At 42.8% G+C, this 26,795-nt stretch overlaps 1 protein-coding gene across 1 annotated transcript in view; it reads right to left on the bottom strand.

Moving 5' to 3' along the window:
• The window catches only part of TRPM3 (transient receptor potential cation channel subfamily M member 3), a 466,889-nt gene that overhangs the window by 60,638 nt on the left and 379,456 nt on the right, over nt 1-26,795 (bottom strand). Inside the window, exons 18-20 of the mRNA XM_029615931.1 lie at nt 25,271-25,411; nt 21,341-21,469; nt 9,533-9,784 (exon numbers count right to left, since the gene is read on the bottom strand). Of these exons, the coding sequence (XP_029471791.1) occupies nt 9,533-9,784; nt 21,341-21,469; nt 25,271-25,411 (522 nt within the window). The remainder of the gene's footprint in view (nt 1-9,532; nt 9,785-21,340; nt 21,470-25,270; nt 25,412-26,795) is intronic.

The raw sequence follows: 26,795 nt of genomic DNA, 5'->3' as shown, positions 1-26,795 counted from the left end.
GCACAGCATTCGAGGAGAGAGGTCAAGCCCATGTAGGGACATAAGGCTTGGACACACAGGCACAGCATTCAAGGACAGAGGTCAAGCCCACATAGGGACATAAGTCCCAATCAGTCGACCACATCTAGCTCTCCCTGACATTATGGATTTAATGTCACTTCCTAGTGCCTACTGGCTGCCAATGGACACAGTGCCTTGATATGCACTAATGTAATGTGTGTGCACACACCGAGCTTGTACCTACAAAAGAGGCCCACTGGGGATTTGGCTTCATAGACCACTGCAAAACTGGCTGCCCATGGGCACACACAGAGCTTGTAACTACAAAAGAGACCCACTGAGGATTTGGCTTCACAAACACCCACTGTCCCAATATACGTGAGTCTGCAAAACTGGCTGCCCACAGGCACAGTGCCTTGATGTGCACTAATGTAATGTAAGTGGAAACTACAAAAGAGGCCCACTGGAGATTTGGCTTCACAGAGTACCGCTGTCCCAATATATGATTATACGTGAGTCTGCAAAACTGGCTGCCCACAGGCACAGTGCCTTGATGTGCACTAATGTAATGTATGTGCACTCACCGAGCTTGTAACTACAAAAGAGGCCCACTGGGGATTTGGCTTCACAAACACCCACTGTCCCAATATACTTGAGTCTGCAAAACTACCCAGTGCACAGAAAGACTGACTGAGTTGAATTAAAAAATGCAGTTAACACAAAAGCTGGAATTGACACAGCAGGAAAATCTATGAAAAATATTTTTCAATGGAAATTCTAGCTAGCTAGCTAGCAGCTTCTCTCCGTGGCACAGAGAGACTGTCTCAGATCAACTAAAAAAAGTACTTAAAAAAAAATAGGGCTAGCTTTCACTGCAGCCAAATGAAGAACAATTATCTTTTTCTAAGTAACTAGCCTAGCTAGCAATTGAATACAGATTTGAGAACTCAGACTAGCTCTGAGTGCAGCCACCTTCCGCAGAGACAGATCACCTCCCGGCTTCCCCAGATCACCCCTGCAAAGAAAGTGCGTGGCATGCCATGTGCTTAAGTATATATAGTGCTGGGTCATCAGGAAAAGCGTCACCCACCACTGAGTGAGAGCGCGATTGGCTGCATTGCAAAAAAGGAGACCAGAATGCAACGCTGATACGTTGCATTCTGGTCTCCTTGCCAACCTGTCCGACCCACTCTGACAAGGCTGTGAGTTCACTGATGACTCACAGGAAAGGGCTGGTTTTTGGCTATGGATACACCCAAATGGCGTTCTCCGATTTCAAATGGCTGCTAAGAAAAGCACGTGGTGCCACACGTATGGAACGGATGATATGTTATATTCGTGGGGAATCGCGATACTTTTTGCGACCCCACAAATACAACGATTATGGACATATACGTTGCGGATTGCCAATGCATTGCAAACGAATGCACACCCCTATTTCTTATGTCTTGCTTGTTTTTCCTCAGTTAATGACCTTTTAAGTCTAGACTTGCAGGGGGTCCATATTCAGAACTCAGCAGCTAGATAAGTTAGCCGGATACTTAACTGAGATATTTGATGGCGTGATCCCAACTTATTTGCACATCCCCTAATGCTGGATTTTTTAAAATTCACCATACAGTCTCCTTCCAACTCTCCCTCACAGAGGCTAGCTCTTCAGGACAGGTACTCTCTTACATCCTGGGGCCCTCCTGGTTTCTGTTTGGCAGCTATAATCTTTTACCTTGATGTCCTTTTTCCTTTCTCACTCAACTCTGAAGTCTTTGGCTGCTGATGGTTGATTCAGTCATTGACTCTAGTGATTTCTACAAGTAAGATGCTCTTTTCCCTTGGCACCTCCTAGTACACTGATCCATCACACTCTGCAAGAACATTTCTCTCCTTCACTCTCTCTCCTGGAATACTTCTCCTCTTCATCAACCTCTGAGGACCCTCTCAGTGGGAGACAGGTCCTATGGAGTCCCTCAGTGGGAGAGAACTCTAAGACTACCAGGACTCTAGGACTTGGATTCCTTATGCCTCTAAATCTCCACAACTCCAAAATTTACCCCTGTTCACATGAGAGCAGGAGTATTTATATCACTACTTCACCCCTCCCAGCTGGGGGGTGGTGCTCCTCCTTACCAAATTGACACTACCTTGACATCAGCAAAGGGCAGGTGAGATCTCTGTCATACTGAGGGCACTCAAACAAGCTGAAGCCACATTCTGCATGATTGTAAAAGGCAAGGACATTCTCCCAGGGGAAGAAAATACGCATCTCCCTACAGTATGACAATACAAATGGAGCATTACCTAAAACCAAGAAATGAATAGGGATGTGAATCGGGCTTCGGACGATTGAAAATATCGGACGATATTTTCAAAATCGTCAGAAATCAAGGGCTCCCCCAAAACGATAGGAAAACCCCATGATATTGATCGTGGGGGTTCTCTTATCGTTTTGGGGGAGGGCGGGAAAAACGGCACATCAAAATAACCCCTAACCCACCCCGACCCTTTAAAACTAATCCCTTAGCTTCCCCCACCCTCCCTACCCCCCAAAAAACTTTTTACAGGTACCTGGTGGTCCAGTGGGGGTCCCTGGAGCGATCTCCCGCTCCCAGGCCATCGGCTGCCACTAATCAAAATGGCCTCGATGGCCCTTTGCCCTTACCATGTGACAGGGTATCCGTGTCATTGGCCGGATCCTGTCACATGGTAGGAGCACTGGATGGCCGGCGCCATCTTGTGCTCCTACCATGTGACAGGGGCTGACCAATGGCACCGGTAGCCCCTGTGACATAGTAAGGGCAAAGGCTATCGGTGCCATTTTAAATACTGGCAGCCGACGGTCCGAGTGCAGGAGGTCGCTCCCAGACCTCCGCTGGACTTTTGGCAAGTCTTGTGGGGGTCAGGAGGGTCCCTGGATGGCGCGGGCCATCCAGTGCTCCTACCATGTGACAGGGTCCGGCCAATGGCATGGATACCCTGTCACATGATAAGGGCAAAGGGCCATCGGCACCATTTTGATTAGTGGCAGCCGATTGCCCGGGAGCGGGAGATCGCTCCCGGGACCCCCACTGGACCATCAGGTACGTAAAAAGTTTTTTTGGGGGGGGGGGTCGCTAAGGTATTAGTTTTAAAGGGTCGGAGTGGGTTTTTTGTTTATCGGCTCGGGCGCAGCCGATAAACAAAACCGCGATCGGGCCCGATGAAAAAAAACCCACGTGTGAATCGGAACCGGAATCTGAACTGATTCCGGTTCCGATTCACATCTCTAGAAATGAATAGTGTTGAGAATTTGAAGGGGCAAGCATCGGATATACCTCCATGAATAAGAAGGCATTCAATCTCTTCCTAAAAAAAGAGATATCGGAAACTTCTCTCAAGGTTAATAATAGGCATTTCCATATTATTGGATCGCAACCGAGATAGCCCGAGCACAAGTTTTTCCAGAGCTTGTCTTGGCTTGATGGAGGAATCACAAGTTGATGGCCATTGGAACAACATAAACTACAGTTTGGAATATATGCCTTGATTGCCCCTTTAAGATACTCTCGTCCTTCTCGTGCAGTGCTTTAAAAACTAACATTACAAATTTGAATTTAATTCTCATTTGAACTGGTAACTAGTGTAAGGCAATCTCACTAGTGTATGGCAGACTCGGAGTAATGTGCCCAGTCCTCTATAGTCCCATAATTAATTCACTGCTGCATTTTGTATCATTTGTAATGATTTCACATATTTCTTGGTATGTCCATAATAGAGCGAGCTACAGTAATCAAGGGCTGAATAGACTAATGCCTGCGCTACTGTATGAAAGTCCTGTTGATCCAAATAAAACCTTCACCATTTTACCAAGTATTTATATTCCACTATTTCAAAAGCAAATTTCTATTAGCAACTTGGTTTTGGAATAGCTCACAACCATGGCTCCCTATGGATCCCAGTGAACATGCACTATGAATCTAGCCAGTGGGTGTCATCATTGCGCAATGACTGGGTTACACTTCACGGCATCTGAAGCCCCGTCTGGCCCGAGGCGCAGAAACTGGGCATGGGAATCAAACCTTTGTCTCTCTTACATGGAAGTGCACACCACCACCATTAAGCCCCCAGGTTTGCCCTTTTTTATGATTTTTTATTTTCAAAACTTGAAGCCTGGCACAGGCTTTTTATTTATTTATTTATTTATTTATGTATGTATTTAAAGTTTTTACTATACCGACATTCGTAGATACATCACATCGGTTTACATTAAAACATAACAATAGCAGAATTTGCTTTACAGAAAACACTGGAATTAAAAACAGTAAGTTGTGGCTACAGGGGGGAGGAACATGGGAGGAAGTTGGGGTAAACTATATACATGACACATAGATATTCGCAAAATAGTAGAATCTTGCAGGTTATGGACTGGCTATACATGTAATGGGAGTTGGGGTAAACTATATACAGAAAAACGCATAGATAATTACATCTTGTATGGATATTGTCAACTGGTGGGGGGGAGGGGTTTAAAGAGCGGGTTAAGTGTATGCTTGTAAGAAAAGCCAGGCTTTTAGTTTTTGTTTGAATTTTTGTGGGCTTGTTTCTTGTCGAAGATCGGGGGTAGGGTATTCCATAGTGAGGGGCCTGCGATGGAGAGGGATCGCTCTTTGGTGGAGTTGTAGTGGGTGAGTTTGGGTGAGGATATGTTTAAGGTTGCTGAGTATTGGGGTCGGGTTGGTCTATTGGTGTTGCGGAAGACTAAGGAGTTATTAAGCCATTTCATATTTTGGTTATGTAGGGTTTTGTGTATGATGTTGAGGGTTTTGTATTGGATACGTTGTTGTATGGGTAGCCAATGTAGATGTTTGAGGAACTGGGTGATGTGCTCATTCCTTCTGATGTTGGTGAGAATATGAGCGACTGCGTTCTGGAACAACTGGAGGGGGGCAATGTGGATTTTGGGGAGGCCTAGTAAGAGAGAGTTGCAGTAGTCGATTTTTGAAAATATGGTTGCTTGGAGCACTGTTCTGAAATCATTGAAGTGGAGGAGGGGCTTCAGTTTTTTCAGGGTTTGTAGCTTAAAGTAACAATCTTTCATTGTAGTGGTAATGAATTTTTTCAGGCTGAGCTGGTCATCAGTGACGACGCCCAGGTTTCTTACATGATGGGAAATTGGGATTGGTGGGGGAGGGAGGGAGTGGATTTGGGTGGAGGAGTTGGGATTGTGTTGAGGTGAGATTATCATGAATTCAGTTTTTACGGAGTTGAGAGCAAGATTGAGGCTGGTGAGGAGGTTGTTTATGGCAGTGAGTGCAGTTTCCCAGGTTTTGATTGCATTGGGTATGGAGTCTGTTATTTTTATTTATTTATTTAAAATTTTTTTCTATACCATCGTTCAGTTAAATAACCATCACAATGGTTTACAGAAGAGCATGATAAAGAGAAATATGGGTGGTATAGATTACAAATTACTCATGTGCCATCATAGTACGGTACAATTTGTACGTCATCTACGTAGATGAAGTGCGTAAGGTTGAGTTCGGAAAGGAGATGGCAGAGGGGCAGGAGGTATATATTAAAGAGAGTTGAGGAAAGTGAAGAGCCTTGGGGGACTCCTTGGGCGAGGTTAATTGCATTGGAGTCGTGGTTCTCTATTCTGACTTTGTATTGGCGGTCTTTTAGGTAGGAGGTGAACCACTGAAGTGGGGTACCTGATATGCCAATTTCAGTGAGGCGGTCCAGTAGAATTTTATGACTTATGGTGTCAAATGCCGCAGATATGTCTAGTAGTGCAAGGATGTATGATTGGCCTTTGTCTAGTCCTTTGAGTAAGTAGTCGGTGAGGGAGAGGAGGAGGGTTTCTGTGTTGAAATATTTGCGGAAACCAAATTGTGATTGTTGGAGGATGTTATTGTTTTCTAAGTAGTCAGTAAGTTGTATGTTGACAACTTTTTCCAGGACTTTTGAAATGAAGGGCAGGTTGGAGATGGGACGGTAGTTGGTCAGTTCAGTGGGGTCGAGCTCTGGTTTCTTTAAGATAGGTTTAACTATTGCCTGTTTTAGTGAGGAGGGGACATGACCAGGGTGATGGATCGGTTTATGATGTGTGTTAATGGTTAGGCTATGGCGTTGGGAACAGAGAGGAGGAATTTTGTGGGGATGGTGTCAGATGGGTGAGATGAGGCTTTCATTTTTTTAGGATGGATTCTATTTCAGAGGGAGCTGTATTTTCGAATGAGTTTAAAGAGGCTTGAGGGGGTATCTTGAGTGCCTTGGAATGAGATGAGGTGTTGGGAAAACGAGTCATAATGCTTTTAATTTTGTTGTGGAAGAATTGGGCTAAGTCCTGGCACTTCATTGCCGCTTGTTCGCCTGGTATGGGTGGAGGGGAAATTTTTGTAAGGTCCGAGACGTAGTTGAATAGGGTTTTGGGGTTGAAGTGAAAGTTATGTATGCGTTGAGCATGGAAATCTCATTTGGTTTTGAGGATGTTCGCTCGGTATGAGTGGAAGAGATATTTGTATTTAGCGAGTTGGGAGGGAGAGGGGTCTTTGTGCCAAGTCCTTTCTTGTTTTCTGAGGTTGTGCTTTAAGGTTTTTAACTCTGGGGTGTACCATGGTTTTTTGGTGTTATTAGTAGGATTGAATTTTTTATGTTGCAGTGGGCAGAGATTATTGGCAATGTTGTTGGTGAGTTGGTTCCAGGACGAGAGTGCAGAATCTGCATCAGTCGAGTCTAGTTTGTCGCTGTCATTGGTGAGGGCCTGTTATGTTCAGGCTTGTGGACCCTTGGCCAACGAGAGGATGGTATACCTTTCGGAGGGTCCGTAGGCTCTCTCGTCGGGTGGTGAGGCAGAACAGGAGGCAGGACTAGCTGACCCTTGACACTGGAAACTGAGGCGAACACGGAGACGATGAAGAGACGAAATAAAGCGCTGTGTCTTCACCACTGGTGGTCTGCAGTCCCCCCGGGAGGAGCCCGTGTTGACCCGACGCCGGGGCTTAGGTGGACCTAGGGAGGTCAGGGTAATGGTGCAAAGGCCAACTGGAGCTTCGCCCTGGAAGGAGGAGCCCGTAGGGACCCGGGCCGCTGGGACTTAGGTGGGCCCTTGGAGACGGAGTCTTGAAGGGGTCCTAGGTCGAGTGCCAGAGGGTCGTCGCTCACCAGTCTGAGGTCATGCACCAGAGGATCACCGCTTGCCAATCCGAAGTCAGGAACCAGAGAATCACCGAAGCCAATCTGAAGTCAGGAATCAGGAACATCAAGACGAAGCAGGAACCAGAAGCCAAGCTCAAGGAACACACCGAAGCAAGCAGACTAGACAGCAATCAAAGACGTTGCCAAGTCGAGGAATGAGCAGAGGAAGTCTCCCTTTATACTTCCTCTGCTCCAGCTCATAGGGAACAGCTGAGCCTGGTTAAAGGGATCATGTCCCTTTAAGGCTAATGAGGAGGCGCGGCCTTGTGCCTAAAGATAGCTGCGGCCATCTTTGATTTTGTCCCGCGGAGGAGAGACGCCGCTGGACGCTGTGAGGGGGGAGCAGGACGGCTCTCCCCTGCAGCAGGCAGCTCGGGAGGCCATGCGAGGGTGATGGCCAGGATCGGAATCCTCTCCTGGGGCTCCCGCAACGCGGGAATGCCGCGGCTAAGGTAGGGGGCCGCGGTCATGGGGTGCCACGACCGCGGAATACAACAGGGCCGTGATGAGGTCGTCCATAGAGCAGGACTTTCGAAATGTGATTGTGTTGTGGTTGTTCTTTTGTGGTAGGGCTTGCCATTTTGTTTATGTTGAAGCTTGCTTTGATGAGAGAATGGTCAGACCAGGGTACCGGGGTGCAGGAGTATGAGATTGGGTCTGGGTCTGGAGTATGAGATTGTTTGTGAAGATGAGATCGAGGGTGTGCCCTGCTCTGTGTGTGGGACCATCTATTAGTTGCTTAAAACCCATAGCCTGGAGCGAAGTCAGAAAGGCATCACATGGGGGGGAGAGGGGTGTGGAATCAACATGTATTTGCTTCCATCAGTCGACTTTCTGCTGATATCAATAGCTTTGACAGCATAATATGTATCAATCTGAATCAATAGGTATATTCTGATATATAAAAAGAAAACTATCGTCAAATTGAAACTTTTTGGCATAAACATTCAGAAGTGTGCCTACCTACAAACCTCTGCACAGGAGCATTGCTGAACTGAGTGGCATCCTAGGCTGCTGTGTGGAGGAAGCCCCTCTGAAGTCACAGCCAGCTATGGGGTCCCCATCAAAGACACGTCCATGTGGGAGCTTACTTCCGCCACTACATGTACAGGATGGCGCACTAGTGCTCCCCCAACCTGGTACCAAAGGAGGGCACCCATCTTGCCCGTCTCTTCCGATGGCTGTATGTAATTTTTAAGCACTCACAAAACAACAAGATTTTCAAACAACATGGTACCGATAGAAAACTGGGTTTGAAAATTAGGTTGTTACTGTGTATGTATAACTTTTGTAACTTTACCTGTTACCAAAATACGGCATAAAGTTTTGCATGTTATCAGCATGACGTTCTGCATATTATTTTTAAAAATGTATGTTATGCATGTAATATTCATAACATGTCTCCAAAATGCCACTTTTGTTATGTGTGCACCTTGCGAACTTATGTACATATTTTTAGGTAACTATCAACTTATGCGCAGAACTTCTTATTTTATATATAAAGTCCAAACTAAGCTTTTTAAGATGTACCCCTTACTATAAAGTTCAAGGCAAAAATGTGAAGAGCCAAGCTGGGGTCAAAATGTCATCCATCATTAATTGGGATAAAAACTGTCTTTAAATAAACTGATACTAGGAAATGCAGAACACTGTAGACGTTCTGGGATATTTGAAGAGGCTTGGTAAGATTAACAGTAGAGTCAGGACCCCTCTGTCACTGGCTCTCTGTGTGACCTTAATCAAGCAACTGCATCTCCTAATAATTTCATTCTTGGTGTTGGGTGTTAGTAATCACCCTTCCAGTTCAATGATGCAGAAAAAGTTGATGGGAGAGCAATCCGAAAGGTGAAAAGTGCAAACAATTTGAAGTTGAAATTGAGCAATGATTTCAGCCTAGTTTGATCTTGATAGAATTTTCAGATTTTCCTCAGATCTGCTGGGGAAATTTGTTAGATTTTGGCTAGTGAACTTGGGAAAAATTCACAAGATACTCAAAAATCCAAAGTGAGTTTGAAATCTTTTCTTCAGATTTTTTTTTTTTTTTAAATTTGAAGCACTTCCACAGTCCAGCAAAATCAGTGTCACAGTTTTCAAAAACCTGAAGCAAAAAATGTTTCAGATCTGCTTTGGATCTCTTAAATTAAAGGTTGCTCCTTGCATGTTTCTGGAATAATATGACTGTAGTGTATTGGGATCCTATTTAGATGAAAACTTTATAAAAACAAAGTATTGTTAATATTAATGCCAACACTTCAATCATAGCCCATTTTGTAATAAAATTGGCAAAATAGCCAGAATACAACACTTCGTATGCATGGATTGTGGACCTATGGGATAGAAAGAGTAATAAAATCATTCTCACCATCTTCCCAATCATCATAACATATGGGCCCAAATATTTGTTCACGCCGAAGATGTCCAATAGACGGATGTACCAATAGATGATGTTAACACAGTATATGACTCGGCCATAGCTACTGAATGGCTGTTCCTGCAGGCGAAGCACCATCCCAACGGAGAAGAGGAGAATGGAGATGAGGTCTGTAACATTCCAGTACTCCTGGAGCCAGACCTTCACCTTCTGCAGAAGCTTTCCAGGCTCAGACATCAAGATCTAAAAGGCAGAAGGCACAGATTCAGAGGAAACCTAGACATACCTTCCCGCTATTTCCCCTTAGGCATCCTGGCACCACCTTTCTATGCGGGAAAAGAAAACAGATTTGACTAGGGGGCCTTATCCACAAAGATCATGTTGCCATTCTGCGATTAAAGAAAAAAAATCTTTATTAAATAAGGCCCTAGGCATCAGGACTATGCCTTTGAAGGTAGAGTAGATGCTTGGTATGTGCTTTGAAATTCATCAGTCTACAGCACACTGATGTAAAGAACATAAAAGATCAGAAATCACTACTTTTCCGGCATTGACCTTTTCCTGCTATTCATCTGAAGTAGAAGAAGATCTCTGTGCCCATATGCTCATTCAAGCCCTGACATGCCATGTTTTTGTGCCTGAGGTATAAAGTGGTAAGCACTGTCAGCATCCTAAACATAGTCTTGCGCCTGGTTATTGCCTCGACAGTGTGGAAATTTATCAAAGTTTTGCTCTGGTGCAAAACTTGCTCCAGATTTTTCTAGGAAAATATCCCAAGATTTTTGGTAGGGAGAAGTCTATAACAAATTTTGCACTGATGCATAACTTTGATACATTCTACCCTTTTTTTTGTTGTTGTTGGTTTTAAGTCCTAATTTTCATTTCCTTTTTTTTTTTTTTTTACATCCAGAAATATGTTTACATTTTGGGGCTTAATTGTGCACATGCTAGAAACTGGGAAAGGGTGTGTGTGTGTGTGTGTGTGTTGGGGGTGGGGGGAGATTTTGGGAAACTGCTTGCGCTAATAGCAAGAGGATGATTTATAACCAATTGCACTAAGACAATAGCAAATATACAATGTTTGCTGTATGGATACTTGGTGGGCTCCCCTGTGCTAAGCAATCAACAACAGGCACAAAAAGAAAAAACTGCAGCAGTGATAGCTTTATATAGTGCATTATATTACTCCACAGAGTGTATCATTCATATGCAGTAGTACTGTAGAGCCCTCTTGTGGCTGTTAATTTGACAATCTCAGGTCTCATTTCCTGCCATGTGTATTCCAGATGGAAACGCAGGATTATTGACATGAGAAGAAGCCTGTATCCTAAGGATAGAAAGGAAATGTTGTGTTTTAAAGCAATTCTCCCTCCAAGACCATTCCATATTTTTTAAGTAAAAATGCCCAAATGGCTGGGTATTTAAAAGTAAGTCTGCACCATCAGGGTATTCGCTGGTGGATTCTCTTCCACTGCTATCCTGCTATCAGTTGATGTGCTTCAGAGCTCTGTCTTATGCCCTCCTGCCTTCTCTCTTTACATCCTTTTCCTTGGTAGTCTGATCCGCTGCTGTAACTTTCAGAGCCATCTTTCTGCTGAAGACGTCCAGATCGGTCTCTGCACCAGAGCGTGCACCAAGAAAATAACTGCAGATCTCAGCCCGCTTGTTCGAGATTGCTGCCTGAACGCCCCCATCGTCATCTTAAAAATTAATGGCCAAAACAAAACTTTTTATTTTTCCCCTCGCAAAGCCTCGTCTCCTTTTCCCTCTTTTTTTGATCACTGCAAATGACAGTACCATCTTCTCAGTCACCTTGACCTGCAACATTGGGGTCCTGCTGCTCCTCTTCTTCTTTCTCTGCGCACATCCACACCACCACCAAAATGTATATCATCATCAATTTTTCTATGGAAACAGAGTTCTCAGAATCTCTGATTTGTTTTGTCCTTGCATCTTGACTGGATTGTAGGCTCCTTAGAGCAGGGCCTGTCTCTTATCTGTATCTGTACAAAGCTGTGTAAGACTTGTGGTGCTATACAAATGAATACAAATAATAATAAAGTATGCAAAGGGTGCTCTGAAACAAAATGTTGCTTGATTTTCATTCAAAATTTGTTAGCTGAGAAGGATAAACCATTCAACCACTGTTTTTAAAAGGCATGCTTTGTAATACAATTCAGTGTTCAGGACTCTGTACTTCTCTGTTTTTCGTTGCCAGGGGACGGGGGAATAGAATGATCTTTTAACTATTCTGGGAGGATTTTTTTTTAAATTCCAAATTAATAAAACAAATCCTTTAAATTTGTTTAAGCATGTTTCTGGGAACCTCTACCAGGAGGGGAGAAGCACATTTCTATTGAGCATATTATCCATGTTTTATCTGGATAAAATTTAAATGGATGAATGGCAAAAATATTCAAAGCTCAGCACCTAATTTATTTTCCCTGTTCTAACTCTTCCCCTACAGCCACCCACTTTTTAGGATTTTACATTTAGAAGCCTAGTAAAACAAGGAGCTTACATTTAGGAGCCTAACTCTCAAAGGCATCAAATCCTATGAAAACTGACCTCATAGTAAATCATGGCATAAAAAGGCCATCCAGTTATGTTTGTCCACAATGCTAAGGATGCAGTTGCCAGCAACAGAGTTTGACCACCTGCAAGATTTCTCCTTATCCAGGACAGTATCTTTTGTTTTCCTCCTTGGTACTCCATCAGCTTGGCTAGAAGAGTATACATTTATTAAGACCCTCACTTAGTTCCCTCCGGCACCCTCCTTTTCCATGCCCAATTACAAGGCTCTGTAATAATACAGTCAGTCAACAATAGGGGGGCTACTTTACTGAAGTGAAATAAACATTAAATTAATGCAGCTGCTGCTCCAATCTGGACACAAGCACAGGGCTAACTGGGAGGGTCATGGGTCATGGCAGGTCCTTTCTGCAAACAAAATCCATGGGGTATGCTGGTGTCCAATGCATCAAAATAGCTCAGAAAATGAAGTCAAAAGCATAAAAAATAACTCAGTATTCACATTGGCAAAATGCTGTCTGCTGGTAACTGTTCTGAATTCAGATCACCTTCCTTCTCTCTAGAATATCTCCTACATCTCAACTCAGATGAGCCTCTGGCTGATTCCTTTTTTTCAGTCAGCAACTCTGCAGGACCTTCCTCAGCTGGGCAGTTTTCTCTAAATGCCAACCAAGGAAAATGTTCTTTTTTCTCGCCATCACTGAAGTGCTCTTTTGGAATATGGATTTAAATCTGTCTTCCTTCTTTATCAGGGCATCGCCTCTGCCACTAATATTGTCCCTGTCTTTCAACTATTAGGGGGTTTATTGCATTTTTTGAGTCGTCCCCCTGCCATTGGCCCTTCATATTTTTTGGGATGGGTCTGAGGAGAGAGAGAGAGAGATCCTCTAAGTCTCCACTAGATGGCCCTAGATCCAAGTCTTGGGGTTAGCAAGTAGGAGAAGAGTGTACCATTGAAAACAGCACCTCTCCTGAGGCTTGCTGAAGTGGTAAGCTCCTGAGGCATAAGGTGGAGTTAGGAGAGAGTAGTATGTGGTCAGTTTGAGTTGGAGATTTAAGAGTGAGGAGCTATTTTTTACTCTAGGTTTAAGTTTGGGTCTCCAGGTCTAACCATTTATTGATAGGATTTTTTGCAGTGCACTTCTGGTCTGTCAGGGTCTGCCTCCAGTTAGTGAAGAGATTGTTTTACAAGTTTGGGAGTTTTTTGTTGTATCCTGGGTGAGATTCTGGTCCTGTCTGGAGAGGGTCATTACCTGTATCTGGAGGCCAGGGGCAAGATCTGTTGTGCCTCCCTCACTGTCAGTGGAGGAGCAGTAGTGAATTATCACCTTGGAAGGAGATTTTGTGGATTTTGGTTTATTTTCCATTTAAGTTTGGTGAGGAAGTTTTTATACAACCTTTCCTCACCCTGAAGGTGGGTCAGAACAAGCCCAGTTTTCCAGCAAAAGATCTTCCCCAAGAGAGGTCCACAGTAGCAGTCGGAGATTACGAATGAGAGAGAGAAGAGAAAGATCTTTGAAGACAGACCCCTGGTTTGTTCACCCTTGGGACACAGGACACTGACTGGGGTTTTGAAGACCTGGTCTCTCTTGGATCTCAGGTACGAGAATTTTGGGGAAAGGGGATCCTGTTTACACCTAGCGTAACCTACCTATCTGGTTACTTACTTTAAAGTCACTCATGAACATGGACCCTTTTTTGCAAGTTTACAAAAGCCCTGAAGTGAAAAGACTGTGTTTTATGATATTTGTGACTATTTTTTTCCACTTTTGAGAGTGAACTATTTTTTTCCACTTTTGAGAGTGAAACTATTGTGTTTTATAAACTGTGACATTGCTTAAAGATGGCCAACATTCCCGCCATTGGGGCATCTTGCAAGAACTAAGCACAGGGGTGGATTGGCCTATCAGGGAATCGGACATCCCCCGGTGGGCCGGTCGCTCTGGTCACGTGGTCTGCCGAGCACGGCCGTGACAGAGCCGCGCTTGGCAGATCACGGGGTATCTCTTGGGCCGGCCTGGGCGGAAAATCCCCGGGCCGATCTTTACCAGAAATCTGCCCCTTGCTAAGCACATGAAACTTGCATGAGAAGAACTGTATTGTGCATGTCAGAGGAGCTGCTCTTGGTATCAGTGCTCTCAAGCCAATAAGAAGAGGCCCTGAGGAGTACCATTTCATCATGCTGAGCACAGTAGTGATGCAGTGCCATGAACTCCTGAAAGGTATGAGGAGCCAGTCTCAGTGCAGACGCAGGAGAGAGAGTCATGAGTTCTCGCCATGCTGAGCACTTGCTGCTTCAACAAAACATTTTTTCAAATTTGTACTTTAAAACACAGGATCACTAGAGACTGCTGCGACTGACTTCATGATTCCTGCAACAGGATCGCAATTTCATCTGAGATCAACCAAGGGCACCAGAGTGACTGCATTTCCCAGAATGGGACTGCAAAGTCAGTGAATGCAGAACAAAACACCATCTGGAGTGCCGTTGTCAATGGATGCCACCCCTGAGCATTGTCATCTTGCTGCAGAGAATTACTGCTATGGCAGAACCAAAGAAGCCTGCAACTTCAGAAGAACAGCTTCATCAGCCCTGGGTACAGTATGTTTTCCCAGTTAATTGAGTGGCCATGGGATCTGGAGTGGTACTGAAGGATGTCACTGTCACATTAACCATGGTTGAGGACACCCCTAGCCCCCATGAGGGAACTAGCCAAAGCTCGGAGGAAAAAAGCTCGGTAGAAAAGAAGGAATCTGTGGACTTGCGCATGAGCAATCTATGGTTGAGGCCTAGGAGACGTGAATCATCATGCCCTCCCCATTATTTTCACAGCCAGGATGCAACACAAGTACTGATACCTGACTTGTGCATGTCATTTTGGATTCTTGGGCTAAAGAAGTGGCAGAGAGTGATCCTTCTGTTGATACAGAAAAGAAATACCCTTGTTATTATCACCCCTGCATCATGGGCTATCGTAGAGATCAAGCTGTTTCTGATGAGGAGGCTGGTATTCAAGGGATGTTTTCCAATGTGTTTCTGCTGATTCTGATGATGAGAAGCTGAACAGTGTGGTTAGTAATAATGTTGAAAATGAAAAAGTGGTGCCCACTATTCATCCAGAATTTCCCACTTGTGCTGGACAGTTGAAGCTTGGCTATGAGGAAGGGATGTCAGTGATGCGCTGGGTATGTGAGGTCTGCCAGGACTATCCCGATCCAATCCCTGTAGAGAAGAATTGCTCTATCTGAGGGTTGCCGTATTTTCCAGGGTTACTGGATCCTGAAGTGGCTGGACATTATATGGCCATATTTTCCTCTATGTGCCAGGGGAGATTAAAAAAAGTAGATGCCATCATGAATGCTATTACCAGGGCTAACCAATCACTGGATCAGGTGCAATATGTGATGTCATTACAAGCTTGCCCGCCACCATACTGGAAGACCATCCCCTTGACTTCTGGGGTGTCTACTAGCTAGCCTGGCACTGGAGGCAAGGAACCTGCTGCCAAGTACAACATTCTACCTCAGGCTAAAGTTAAACATAGTTCCTGGTTTTTGCATGTACCTAATTTAAGCTCTGGAACTTAAGTCCAAATTCCAATCTAACATCATGATTATTGCACAGCTTGGTTTGAGTGTGTTCTCTTCTACTTTGTTACAGGTTCTGCATAAAGGTGACCACTGAAGATTAATGAATCTGAAGAATCAGCTAAAGTCCTGCATAGAGGAGACCAAAAGTTACTCTTACGGTGTTTACAGCCATTGGACTGGATAATATTTACTTTATTAATGGGACTTATTGTCATGAACCTTTTAAATATTGGGGTTACATTGGCCACCCTCCAGTCTTCAGGTACAATGGATGATTTTAATGATAGGTTACAAATTTTAACTAATAGATCTGAAACTTCATTTTTGATATCCTTCAGAACCCTGGGTTGCATACCATCGGGTCCAGGATATCTGCTATTCATTAATTTGTCAATCTGGCCTTCTACATCTTCCAGGTTCACAGTGATTTGGTTCAATTCATTTGACTTATCACCCTTGAAACCATCTCCGGAACCGGTATCTCCCCAACATCCTCATTAGTAAACACAGAAGCAAAGAATTCATTTAGTCTTTCTGCAATGGCCTTAAATATCTTCCCTAAGAGCCCCTTTAACCTCTCAATCATCTGACCAAGGGGTTAAACATGCAACTGAATTCCTCACAGGTTTCCTGTTTTGGATATATTTTAAAAAGTTTTTATTATGAGTTTTTGCCTCTACAGCCAACTTCATTTCAAATTCTCTCTTAGCCTGTCTTATCAATGTTTTACACTTAACTTGACAAAGCTTATGCTTTTTCCTTATTTTCTTCTGATGGATCTTTCTTCCAATTTTTGAAGGACACTTTTTTTTAAGCTAAAATAGCCTCTTTCACTTAACCTTTTAACTATGCTGGTAATCATTTTGCCTTCCTTCCACCTTTCTAAATGCATGGAATACATTTGGACTGCGCTTCTAAGATTGTATTTTTAAACAATTTCCATACCTGTTGTACACTTTTAACCTTTGCAGCTGCACCTTTCAGTTTTTTTTTAAACTATTTTCCTCATTTTTTTAAAGTTTCTCTTTTGAAAATTTAGTGTAAGAGCTGTAGATTTATATATTTTCCTCCTTCTAGTCATTAGTTTAAATCTGTCATGTTAGGATCTCTATTGCCAAGTGGCCCCACCACCATTACCTCTCTCACCAAATCCTGCAATCCACTAAGAATTAGATCTAAAATAGCTCCCTCTTTTGTTGGTTCCTGAACTAATTGTTCCATGAAGCGTCGTTTATTCCATCCAGGAATTTTACGTTTCTAGTATGTCCTGATGTTACATTTACCCAGCCAATATTGGGGTAATTGAAATCTCCCATTATTACTGAACTGCCAAAGTGGTTAGCTTCTCTGATTTCTCTCAGTATTTCATCGCCTGTCTCATCATTCTGGCAAGGTGGATGGTAGTATACTCCTATCACTATTCTCTTATCCAACACACTTGGAATTTCTACCCTTAAAGATTCTACTGTGCATTTAGTCTCTTGTATGATCTTTATCCTGTTGGACTCTATATATCCTCCTGGACATAAAGTGCCACACCCCCATCAAGTTGATCCTCCGTATCATTGCAATATAATTTGTACCCCGGTATAGCACTGTCCCATTGGTTATCCTCCTGAGATGCCAATTATGTCAGTCTCATCATTTGCTGCTATACACTCTCACTCTCCCATCTTACTTCTTAGACTTCTAGCATTGGCAATCATACATTTCAAAGTGTGTTTTTTGTTTGTATTAACAACCTTCTTTTCAGTTGATATGGATAATTCAGAATCCTTTAGCTCAGGTGATTCTTTACTTATAGACACATGGTCTACTTTTGCTTTTATTGGAACCTCTCTGTTGGGATGCCCTGACTCTCCTGCCTTATTAGTATCCTTCGAAGATACCTCCCTCCAAACCATACACTGCTGAGCGACTGTAGGCTTTCCCCCTTGTTCTAGTTTAAAAGCTGCCCTATCTCCTTTTAAAAGTTAGTGCCAGCAGCCTGTTATTGCACTCTTGTTATTCAAACTGATTATGCATAATTAAAGATTCAAAATGTATTATTTGTAGATGTATTCATGCAATAGAGGGCCTATACCAGGTATAGAGCCTATCATAATTGGAGAAGTCTAGTCATAATAGAAATGGATTGTTATGCTCTCCATACCTGTGTATATTACAATATAATATTGTTTGTACAGTAAATTTGTGACTATTTTTATTATTATTATTGTCCAAAATTTGAAAAAACTGAGGGGGAGGGGGAATGTATGAAACCCTTGGTTTCCCTAACCAAATGGAGTGCAGTAAAATTACTGAGGAGGATCTGTGCATAAATAAGTGAGCGAGGTTTGGGTTTTGCTCCCCCATGTGGGAACATTCAAATGGTGTGTTCTAGCTGTTTATCACTCCAAAGCACCTGCTATCCGCGTGGATTTTAGTTTGGATTTTGTTGGAGCTTCCTGTCTCCTAGTTTTGTCTTCCACTTTATGGGAAAGGAGTAAGGAAGTTCCCATTTGGGGGTCGGCCTCCCATTGACTCATCTACCTGACTTTAAAGATTGTTTGGACCCTTTAAGCCAATTTTTTTTATATTTCCCTACGAGAGCCCAGCCCCCTTTGTTGCAGTGGATTGGGTGGTCCCTATATTCAAGACTGGATCGGGGTTAAGGAAGACCTTGCTTGTGCTATGTCTCCTAACAAGCAAACACAGTGCAGTGATCTGCTGCAGAGGAAGAACATTTGTGCATTAACTGTTTTTAAGTTATCTCTTATGATAGAGGCATAGATGTTTTATTCCACCCTTCCTGCTTCTTGCTTGACTTTTTTTAACCTTTTGGTTTCAAGTAATATTTTGTCTACTTGGAACTGATAATGCAAGGTACCTGGAAGTCAGTATACCAAACCTTTGGAAGAGGGAATTCTTGCAACCAAAAGATACAGAAGAGTTACCAAGAGCATCTAATTAATGAGATCCCAGTAAAGCGCACTGCTAGGGGAAGTAAAGGTAACAAAAACTGTGTCGCTATTAGAGGCAGTCATTTAAGGGTGTGAGAAGAGCCCACCTAGTAGGGATGTGCATTCGTTTCATTCGTTTTATACGTTTCCCATTACATGTCAATTAGATGTGCATTCGTTTCATATGTTTCATACGTTTCATATTACATGCTTGTATAGGAAACGGATGAAACGAATGCACATCCCTACCACCTAGTGCTGCCTAAGAGGTGGAGAAAAGCATGGTAAAGTATAAAGGGGCGAAAAGTGCCAACCAGGCGCTGACAAAGGAGTAAAAGAAATCAATAGGGAGAGTGAAGTACCCTTTGGGTGCTGCATAAGGAATTAAAGTATTTAAAAGAGGATTTCTGGAAGAGAATTAACCCTGGGACTGAGTTCTGATTAAATACCGGGACTGTGAACATATTCTAACCACCTCTAGTGGGAAGAGACAAGACGTGAAGGAAGATTAAACTAACTTTAATCTGCATAATCTGAGGAATTAAAGGAACTGGATGCAAGGAGTAATTCTGTGTAAATATAAAGCTTCCTCTAGAAGATGAGACTTTACCAAGAAGTGGAGTCACAAGTTTATTCTTTCTATCTGCTATCTTATTATTTATTTACTGCCAATCGGTCGAATGCAAGAAGTGCAAATATTATTCCATCATCTGACCAAACTATCAGTAAAGAAGAAGGAAAGCACCATCCTTCTCCTGTGTGTTTACTGGATGTTGAGACTGTATAGTTATTTATGCTGTGAAGTAATTGACAGAAACAGGGCATAACTGCAAAAAGGAACTGGGCATAAGAGCTATTGTTTGTCCCCACAAATTGGAACTCATGGCCTCAGATGAAAGCTCTCCGGTAGGGAGAAGGAGTGAATAGAGACTGAAAAGAGTTGTGCAGAAAGGTCCATCTCTACATTTTCTTTCTATGTGCCCCTGGGTGCAAAGTAAAGAATCCTTCCAGCCCAGGGCTTAAACTAGTGTAACCCTTTTTTCATGGAAAGCATGTGTCCAAAAGGGAGATGAACGTATATCCTGGGGCTACATCCTCAGTCTTTTTTCCCTTCTTCTTGTCCCAAGGGGTGGGTTCTTTCTGTTAGGGGGAAGGATAACGTTCAAGGCCCAAGGCTGGAATGAACTTCTAGGTGCGTAGAATACTATAGCTCTTTGGGGTAGGCATGCTTATAAAACAGGATGGACTCACTGGCTGGGTGTTCAAATACAAATTTACTGTGGTTAATTTCAAAAGAATGAATTGGAACAAATAATAAAGTGTCCTGGTACATCCAGGTTTGTTAGCCATATAGGAGTATAGGTTTTTAGTGTTTCTACTTCTCTGCATGTTTCCCTCAGGGCAGGGACTTGGAACTTGATTACCCACCATGGGGTGGAAAGACAAACGTCCCACGTTGGCTGGGGTATTTTAGTGGTGGATGTCCCCTTTTCCCTCAGTACCCAAGGTCACAATGTACTCCCAATCGCCACCCTGTCTGTATACTGTGTCCCAGGGGTGGAAACTCCATTGGGGTCTCCAGATGTTCTTTTCTCCTCTCCACTCCCTTGGCTTTCTCATCTAATTGCAGGCAGACCTTCCTGAAGGAAACACCTTTTGCTGTAAACAGTTCTTAACTTTCAGCTCTGAGTAAGGATGGGTGGCAGAGAAAATATCTCCCTTTCCTTTCAGATTAAAAAAAAAACAAAAAACATCAACAAGCACATTTCTCCTTCACATGCATGGTCACTGCAACCTCTTCTTGCTGGGGGAAAAACTGTATGCAGCTCCCTCCTGACCTGGGGAAACAACCTCCCAGAAAGATCAGGTTAAAAAATACAACACCCCCCCCCCCAAGAAAACAGCAAAATCTTTCTCTCTTCAATCCAGGAACTGACAATGCAGTGTCTCTCCCCTTCCTGCTCTAGGTTGGAGGTCTACAACTGGGAGAGCACACCAAGGCGCACCTTACTCTTTCAAACGATACTCTACTTTGATACATACTACCCTAGGCTAACCCCCCCCCCCCACCTTCTGGTTTGGGATTCTTCCCCCTCAGCCATCCTCAGCAGGAGGTGCTTGTAGGGATGCTATCTCCCTCTTAGCTGACAACTCCAGGGCAGGGATCTAGGGTCATCTGATGGAGACCCAAGGAGTCACTACACCTTTTTAATTAGACTAACATTACAGACTCTGTAGAGCACTCTGTGACCCTTGAAGCCATCACCAGCTCTCACACTTTCTGTGGCATTTTCTGTCCTCCCAGAGACCTGTCATAACGGCTAACATTCTTCTCCCGCCACTCTGCTTTTACCAGTGCTACGCCCAGCTTCAGCTGCTTAGGTATTTCACTACACCAAGGATCCAAAGCTCTCCTGAGCTGTCAGTTAGGGCAATTGCCAAGACTGGGACCAGCATGAGCTAACCTTGGTCTCCAGTTGGTTCTTTATGTATCCTAACCAACATGAAGGCAGAGAGGCCAAGGGATTTAGCATTTGACCTTTTGTACCACCCTCTCCTGCCTGGAGCCTTTTGACTTTAATTCAAATATAAAAATACTGGGAAACAAACTCCAGATCACTGGTCATGCCCAGTGGCCCAAATTGTTATTACATTAATATAAATAAATCTTCCCTTGACCAATGTCTATTGTGTAGTTAATTTATATTGCTGGTTCTCCCAATGCAGTAATTACCTCTCTCATTTTCTCTATTCCTAGAGTAAAGATATAAGAGATTACGATCCACTCCTGGGAAGAAGGCCAGCGTTCCATCTTCACTAACACAATGTAGTTGAACAGCATTAGATACCCAATATAGGCCATCTGTAGGGGGAAAAATAGATATGTAAACATTGATATATTTTTTAATCATTTAAAGGGCAATTTTCCAACCCAATTTATCTCAGTAAATAGTAATTTAGACAGATAAATTGACCTGGCTGAGAATGATCCTCCCTCAGGTTGGCTAAAAGTATGCACAACATTCCCTTTGGGAGTATGTGTGTGTGTGGATCAGAAAGTATTGCACATAGATTTTATTTTTCAAATCTATGCATGTTATTTTCAGTAGACATTTTATCCATGGGTAAAGCAGGTGCAAAAGTCAGTGTGTACTTTGCAGGTATTGGCAATTTTCAAAAGGGAAAACGTACATGCACTCTCCCTTTGAAAATATGGTGCAAAGTCCTAGGTGAACAGTCTGAAAAACGTTCCCCATAGACATTTCCTTTTCTACAGAGCTAAAACTAAATACCCCTGAGCTACTTTGGTGGGATGGCACTGGTGCTATTCTGCTCCATCTCCCAGTACTGCCCCTTTTTCCCCCCTGCATCAGGGGGGAATAGTGTGAGTGTGTGTTTGGAGAATATTCACCAAATATTCCTCAAATTGTTATCCTGGATCCACTCTCTTCTGCTTTCTCTCCTCTTACTACCTTCAACAAAAAAGTTATGCCTGAGCCCAATAATCCCTTGCAGGATCCTCTTCCATGGCATCCATGGCATTTTGCAGGGGGCTGCCACTCTGTCCCCCACTGCAGGAATCCCCTCCTTCCCTGAATTTAAAAGTTTGTGTGTGTGTTGGTGTGTGGAGTTGGGGGTGGGGGGGGGGACGGGACTGGGGGCAATAGCTCCCTCTGTTAATCCTCTTACCTTTCCGCCAAAAATAATGCCTAAATGTGTGATGATGGATCTCCCCTTCCGAAATTATAAAAAAAAAACAATGTTGAAGGGGCACAGGGTCTCCTCCCGACCTCCATGTTCCCCACCCATCCTGAATCCACCCCAAGTTCCAGAGCCAAGCTAGGAGTCAGGACAGGCTTACTATCCTCCTGGCCCCCAGCCTTACTGCCAGAGCTGGATGCTGGCAGGGCAGGAAGCCTGTGCTGCCTCTCAGCTTGAAGATTTTGGGGTGTCAAAGTGGATAGGGGATGGCCAGGAGCCTTTTTGGCATTTATTTAATTATTGGGGATGGTGGATTGGGAGGGATGACCAAGGCAGAAAGGAGGAAGATGTGGCACTGCACATTTGAGCTTTATTTGTGACTGGGAGGGAGGGAGAATCCTTCAGGGTGCCCACAATTTTTATTATTGGTGTCAGAGACAAAAATTGTGGGTGGCCAAATGTAGGCCTGCCATTGCAGCACCTAGATTTGCAGAGTGAAACTAGGGGGCTGGTGTTGAAGATCAGTGTTAGCCACCTAACTTTTTTGGCCTACCCTAACCACACCTCCAGGCCTGCTGAGATTTTGAGTAGCTTTAGTGAAGCTTAGGTGGCTACATTTAGCTGCTCAGACCTGCAAATTTTCAAAGGCTTTGTCCAAACTGGCTAGATCCCTTTGAAAAGTGACCTCTTTATAACAGAAATGGGGGGGGGGGGGGGGGAATGGGGGGATTTTTAAAAATTTGGACAGAGGCTAATTCTAACATACACACGCATAAACATACAAGGCATATTCTAGCACTCTTTCTTTCAGAAAGGAAGGTTCAGAACCTTTCATGGCTTTAACAAACAAGTGTTAGAACCTTGTACAATAATACACTGAAAGCTGATGAAATTCTCTTAAAGGGTCATTTTCAGTAGCCCATGTAAGGGCTAAAGTCTGCAGGTGTAAATATTTGAAAGTGGATTTATGCATATATGTCTGCTTTGAAAATTCACAGTTACTGCTGGTACACATACAGACATACATGCAGGAAGTTACTCCTGCTAACTTACCAAGTGTACATTTACTGTATATGCATATCTGCAAAAATCACAAATTGCACGCATAAATGGTTTCCCTGCCCTAATTCCACCTCCTCCCCCTTCCCAGAATGCCATTTGCTGGTCCAGGGAAAAGTATGGGCAACATCATGTTTCACATGTACTTTTCCCTGACAATACCCTCCTTCCAGATAATTTTCAAAAAGCAGAATTACTTGTGTAAACTAGGTTTTATGTGGGAAAACTCTTTGAATATTGCCTTCTTAAAACTGAAGATAGTCTCTCTCACAGTTTAATGTCTGTGGAATTCTGGATTAACTGTCATTTTCATAGTGGCTTCTTAGGGAAGCCAACATACAATGAATTACGGTAATCAATACGGGAAACAATAAAGGCCCGAATAGCTATTGATAGGACAGCATTGTCAAATAGCAGGTGAGAGTGTTTGAGTTTATGTAGATTAAAAAAAACGCTGCCTGCTGCAATATGTGGTTCCAAAGCAATATTCAGAACAATTTTCTCATGATTTCCTACCCATAACCCTACAGTTTTTTCTGCATTTAATTTCAGTTTACTGGTCCTCATCCTCATCAGGTTACTTCTTACATTTACATAAAGCCTATGTTTACATCAGGATAACAATGCTGTTTAATATTACACTCAATTATAAACTGACCTAGGGATAACAAACATTAAACAAGGCATTCGAGAGGCAAGATACTTGTGGCGCTGACAACTCAAGGATCAAGACTGGGAAGAAATATCCTCCATAGTTAATACTTGCAGCCATTCTTCTATAAAAGACCTACACCACTCTAGAACTATGTCATCTATGCTGTGCCTCTCTAAATGGGAAAGGAAGACAGCATGGTTTTGTATTGTTGAATGCAGTCAATAATTCAAAGCAAAGCAAAAGAGAGGATTTGCTCTTGGTTGGCAGACTGGCGAAAATAATCGACCAAGGAAACTGAAGCATTTTGCATACTGTTGCCACTATGAAATCCAAATTGCTCTGGGCTAAGAAGGCCTGCAACTAATTAAGTACAACTTTCCCCATTAACTTGCCTAAAAGCAAAATATTCAAAATGGGCTAGGTCATCAGGATACAGATTTATTTGAGAGCTGGTCGAGTAATTACTTTTTTTTACAGGACGGCAGGCCTAACTGACTTTTTAACATATATGCCATGCATGGATCTAAAGCACAGGTTGTCCTTCTGAGCTCACAGAGGAGTTTCTAACTCAGCCAGCTGAGTTTCGTTGATTACGATCTGATTGCATCCTCAGCTCTCTTGGCTCCTCTTTAGTTTTATAATCAAGCTCGTTTCGGATAATAGCTATTTTGTCAGCAAAAACTTTAGCAAATTAATTGCAGCGAGTTTTAGATGGGGTACTAACAGAGACTGAGCCATTATCCTTGGAAAGACCTCTAATAATAAGAAATAATTCTCTAGGCAAATCTTCAGACTCAGATATAAACAAAAAAAAACAACCAACAAACAAACCTTTATATGCTTCTTCTGCTGCCTTATTGTATGTCAGCCAATGGGTAGTACAAGCAGCCTTATCTATCTGTAATGCACACTGTAGCTGTGTACCCCATTATTATTTTTTGCTTTTATTTTTTTTTACAAGATATAACACAAGCACTTTTACACTGAACATCAACTCAAAAAGTAACTAGATCTAAGTTTAACTGGAAGAAAGATTTCCGGTCCTGTACGAATAGGAATCTGTCAGTGACTGCTCCATCCAGGCTAGTACATGTTAGTGAACAAGTAATTCAGCAGCAAGAATCTAAAGAGATTATGTTAAGGAGAAAAAAATAATACAGTTGCAATTTTCTAACACTATGCAGGACATTGTTTACCTTAAAAACATATGCCTGTGTATGTTATTAGTAAGGTATGCAAGTAACTTACAGTGTAGAACCAGAATTTAACAATGGGTGCATTATAAAACTCATATATCTTTCTCCCAACTGGGATCAGCCTGTGCCTGGAGTGAGCTTCCTCATCATCCTTCTTTCTTGAAGATTCACCATTCCCTCTGCCCAGCATTGCCTAAAACAGAGAGAACACAAGGCAGATTTTGCTACTTTTGATGCGGTTGCCATGCAGTCTCTGCATATTATGTGTGCAAGAGTCTCAACAAGAAAGGTCATGTCAGAAGGAAATAGCACCCCTTGCCCTCCCAGCTTCCCAATTCCCTTCTTCTTAAGGTTAGACTCAGCTGTTCTGTCAGGATAACTCATTTCCCTCCAAAACTGAATGACTGCTCTTTATAGAAACAAACTGACACTTTTATCCTAAGAAGGCAGTCAGACATTTCCAGCAGCATCTGTTTATTCCAGAAAATATCTGTCCATGTCACATTTAATGCTTTATCGAGTAATAATTTGTTTTTAAACAAGCTAATCTTTATTTCAAAAAATGACAAATGTTAAGTTTTGTTGAACCTGGATTTACTTTGTCAGTTAGTTTTTTATTTATTATTCTCGGGAATTCAGAATGGCCATCTAGGCTGAAGCTTATCATATCCTCTTTTGCAGGCACACATTCAGCACATGGTCACTCATACTACACTGGAGAAGATATCTTAAGTTTGCCTGCCTGAGTTGCAGTGTTTAATCCTAACACCAAGCAATTGGGCTAATACTTACTTTCTAACTTTTGTATATATTATAAGCTGAATATATATAATTCCCCTGGACATGAAATGGTTCCTTGATGGGCATCACAAACACTGTTTCAATGATTTAGTTTCTCTGCATAGTAATTTTTTTCTAGTAAAATAAGTGGCCTATTTGCTAGGTTGTGGTAATGCGGCAACATGTTTTAAAACCATGCTAATATATATTGTCGGGAATGCTTTTGTGAGCCTTACTTATATTGCATATAAATATAACCCTTTTCGAGGAAATGCATGCAAATGGATGCAAAGCAGCTTGTTAATCTTATTAATTTATTTACATCTATACCACTATTTTCCAGAAAATGCAATAGAAAGCTTGTGATCCATGCTAAGTCTAGGAATGTTAACTACATCTTAAGAGGTATCATTAACTTTCCTATGCTTGCTGATGTTCTCAGATCCCTCCCATGCTATTTAAAGGGGCAGCTAATTCACCACCAAAGAAAATATCCCTCCTTCTTGTCTTCAGTCAGGTGTCAGGCCAGCATCCCCCTAACATGCATCCAAAGCAGCAACCCACCATGGAGGAAATGGGGTGGTGTCCTGTAGCACTGTCCTGGGGCAAGAGGAAGGCAGCATAAAAGTAGTAACAAGAAGCATCAGGGAAATGATTGCCCTTGATGTGCAGCCCCTGCAAGTTCCAGAGAGCATGGGTTTAAAATGTCTGCTGCAGGTGTTAGCCCCCAATTACATAATACCAGGACTACATTTAGTAGGAAGGTCATCCCCAGCCTATACAAAAAGTGCTGTAGT

This window comes from Rhinatrema bivittatum, chromosome 1, assembly GCF_901001135.1.
Source record: "Rhinatrema bivittatum chromosome 1, aRhiBiv1.1, whole genome shotgun sequence".
In the NCBI taxonomy this organism is placed as follows: Eukaryota; Metazoa; Chordata; class Amphibia; order Gymnophiona; family Rhinatrematidae; genus Rhinatrema; species Rhinatrema bivittatum.
Note: the sequence above shows the minus strand (reverse complement) of the source record. Positions and strands in the feature narration are given on the sequence as shown.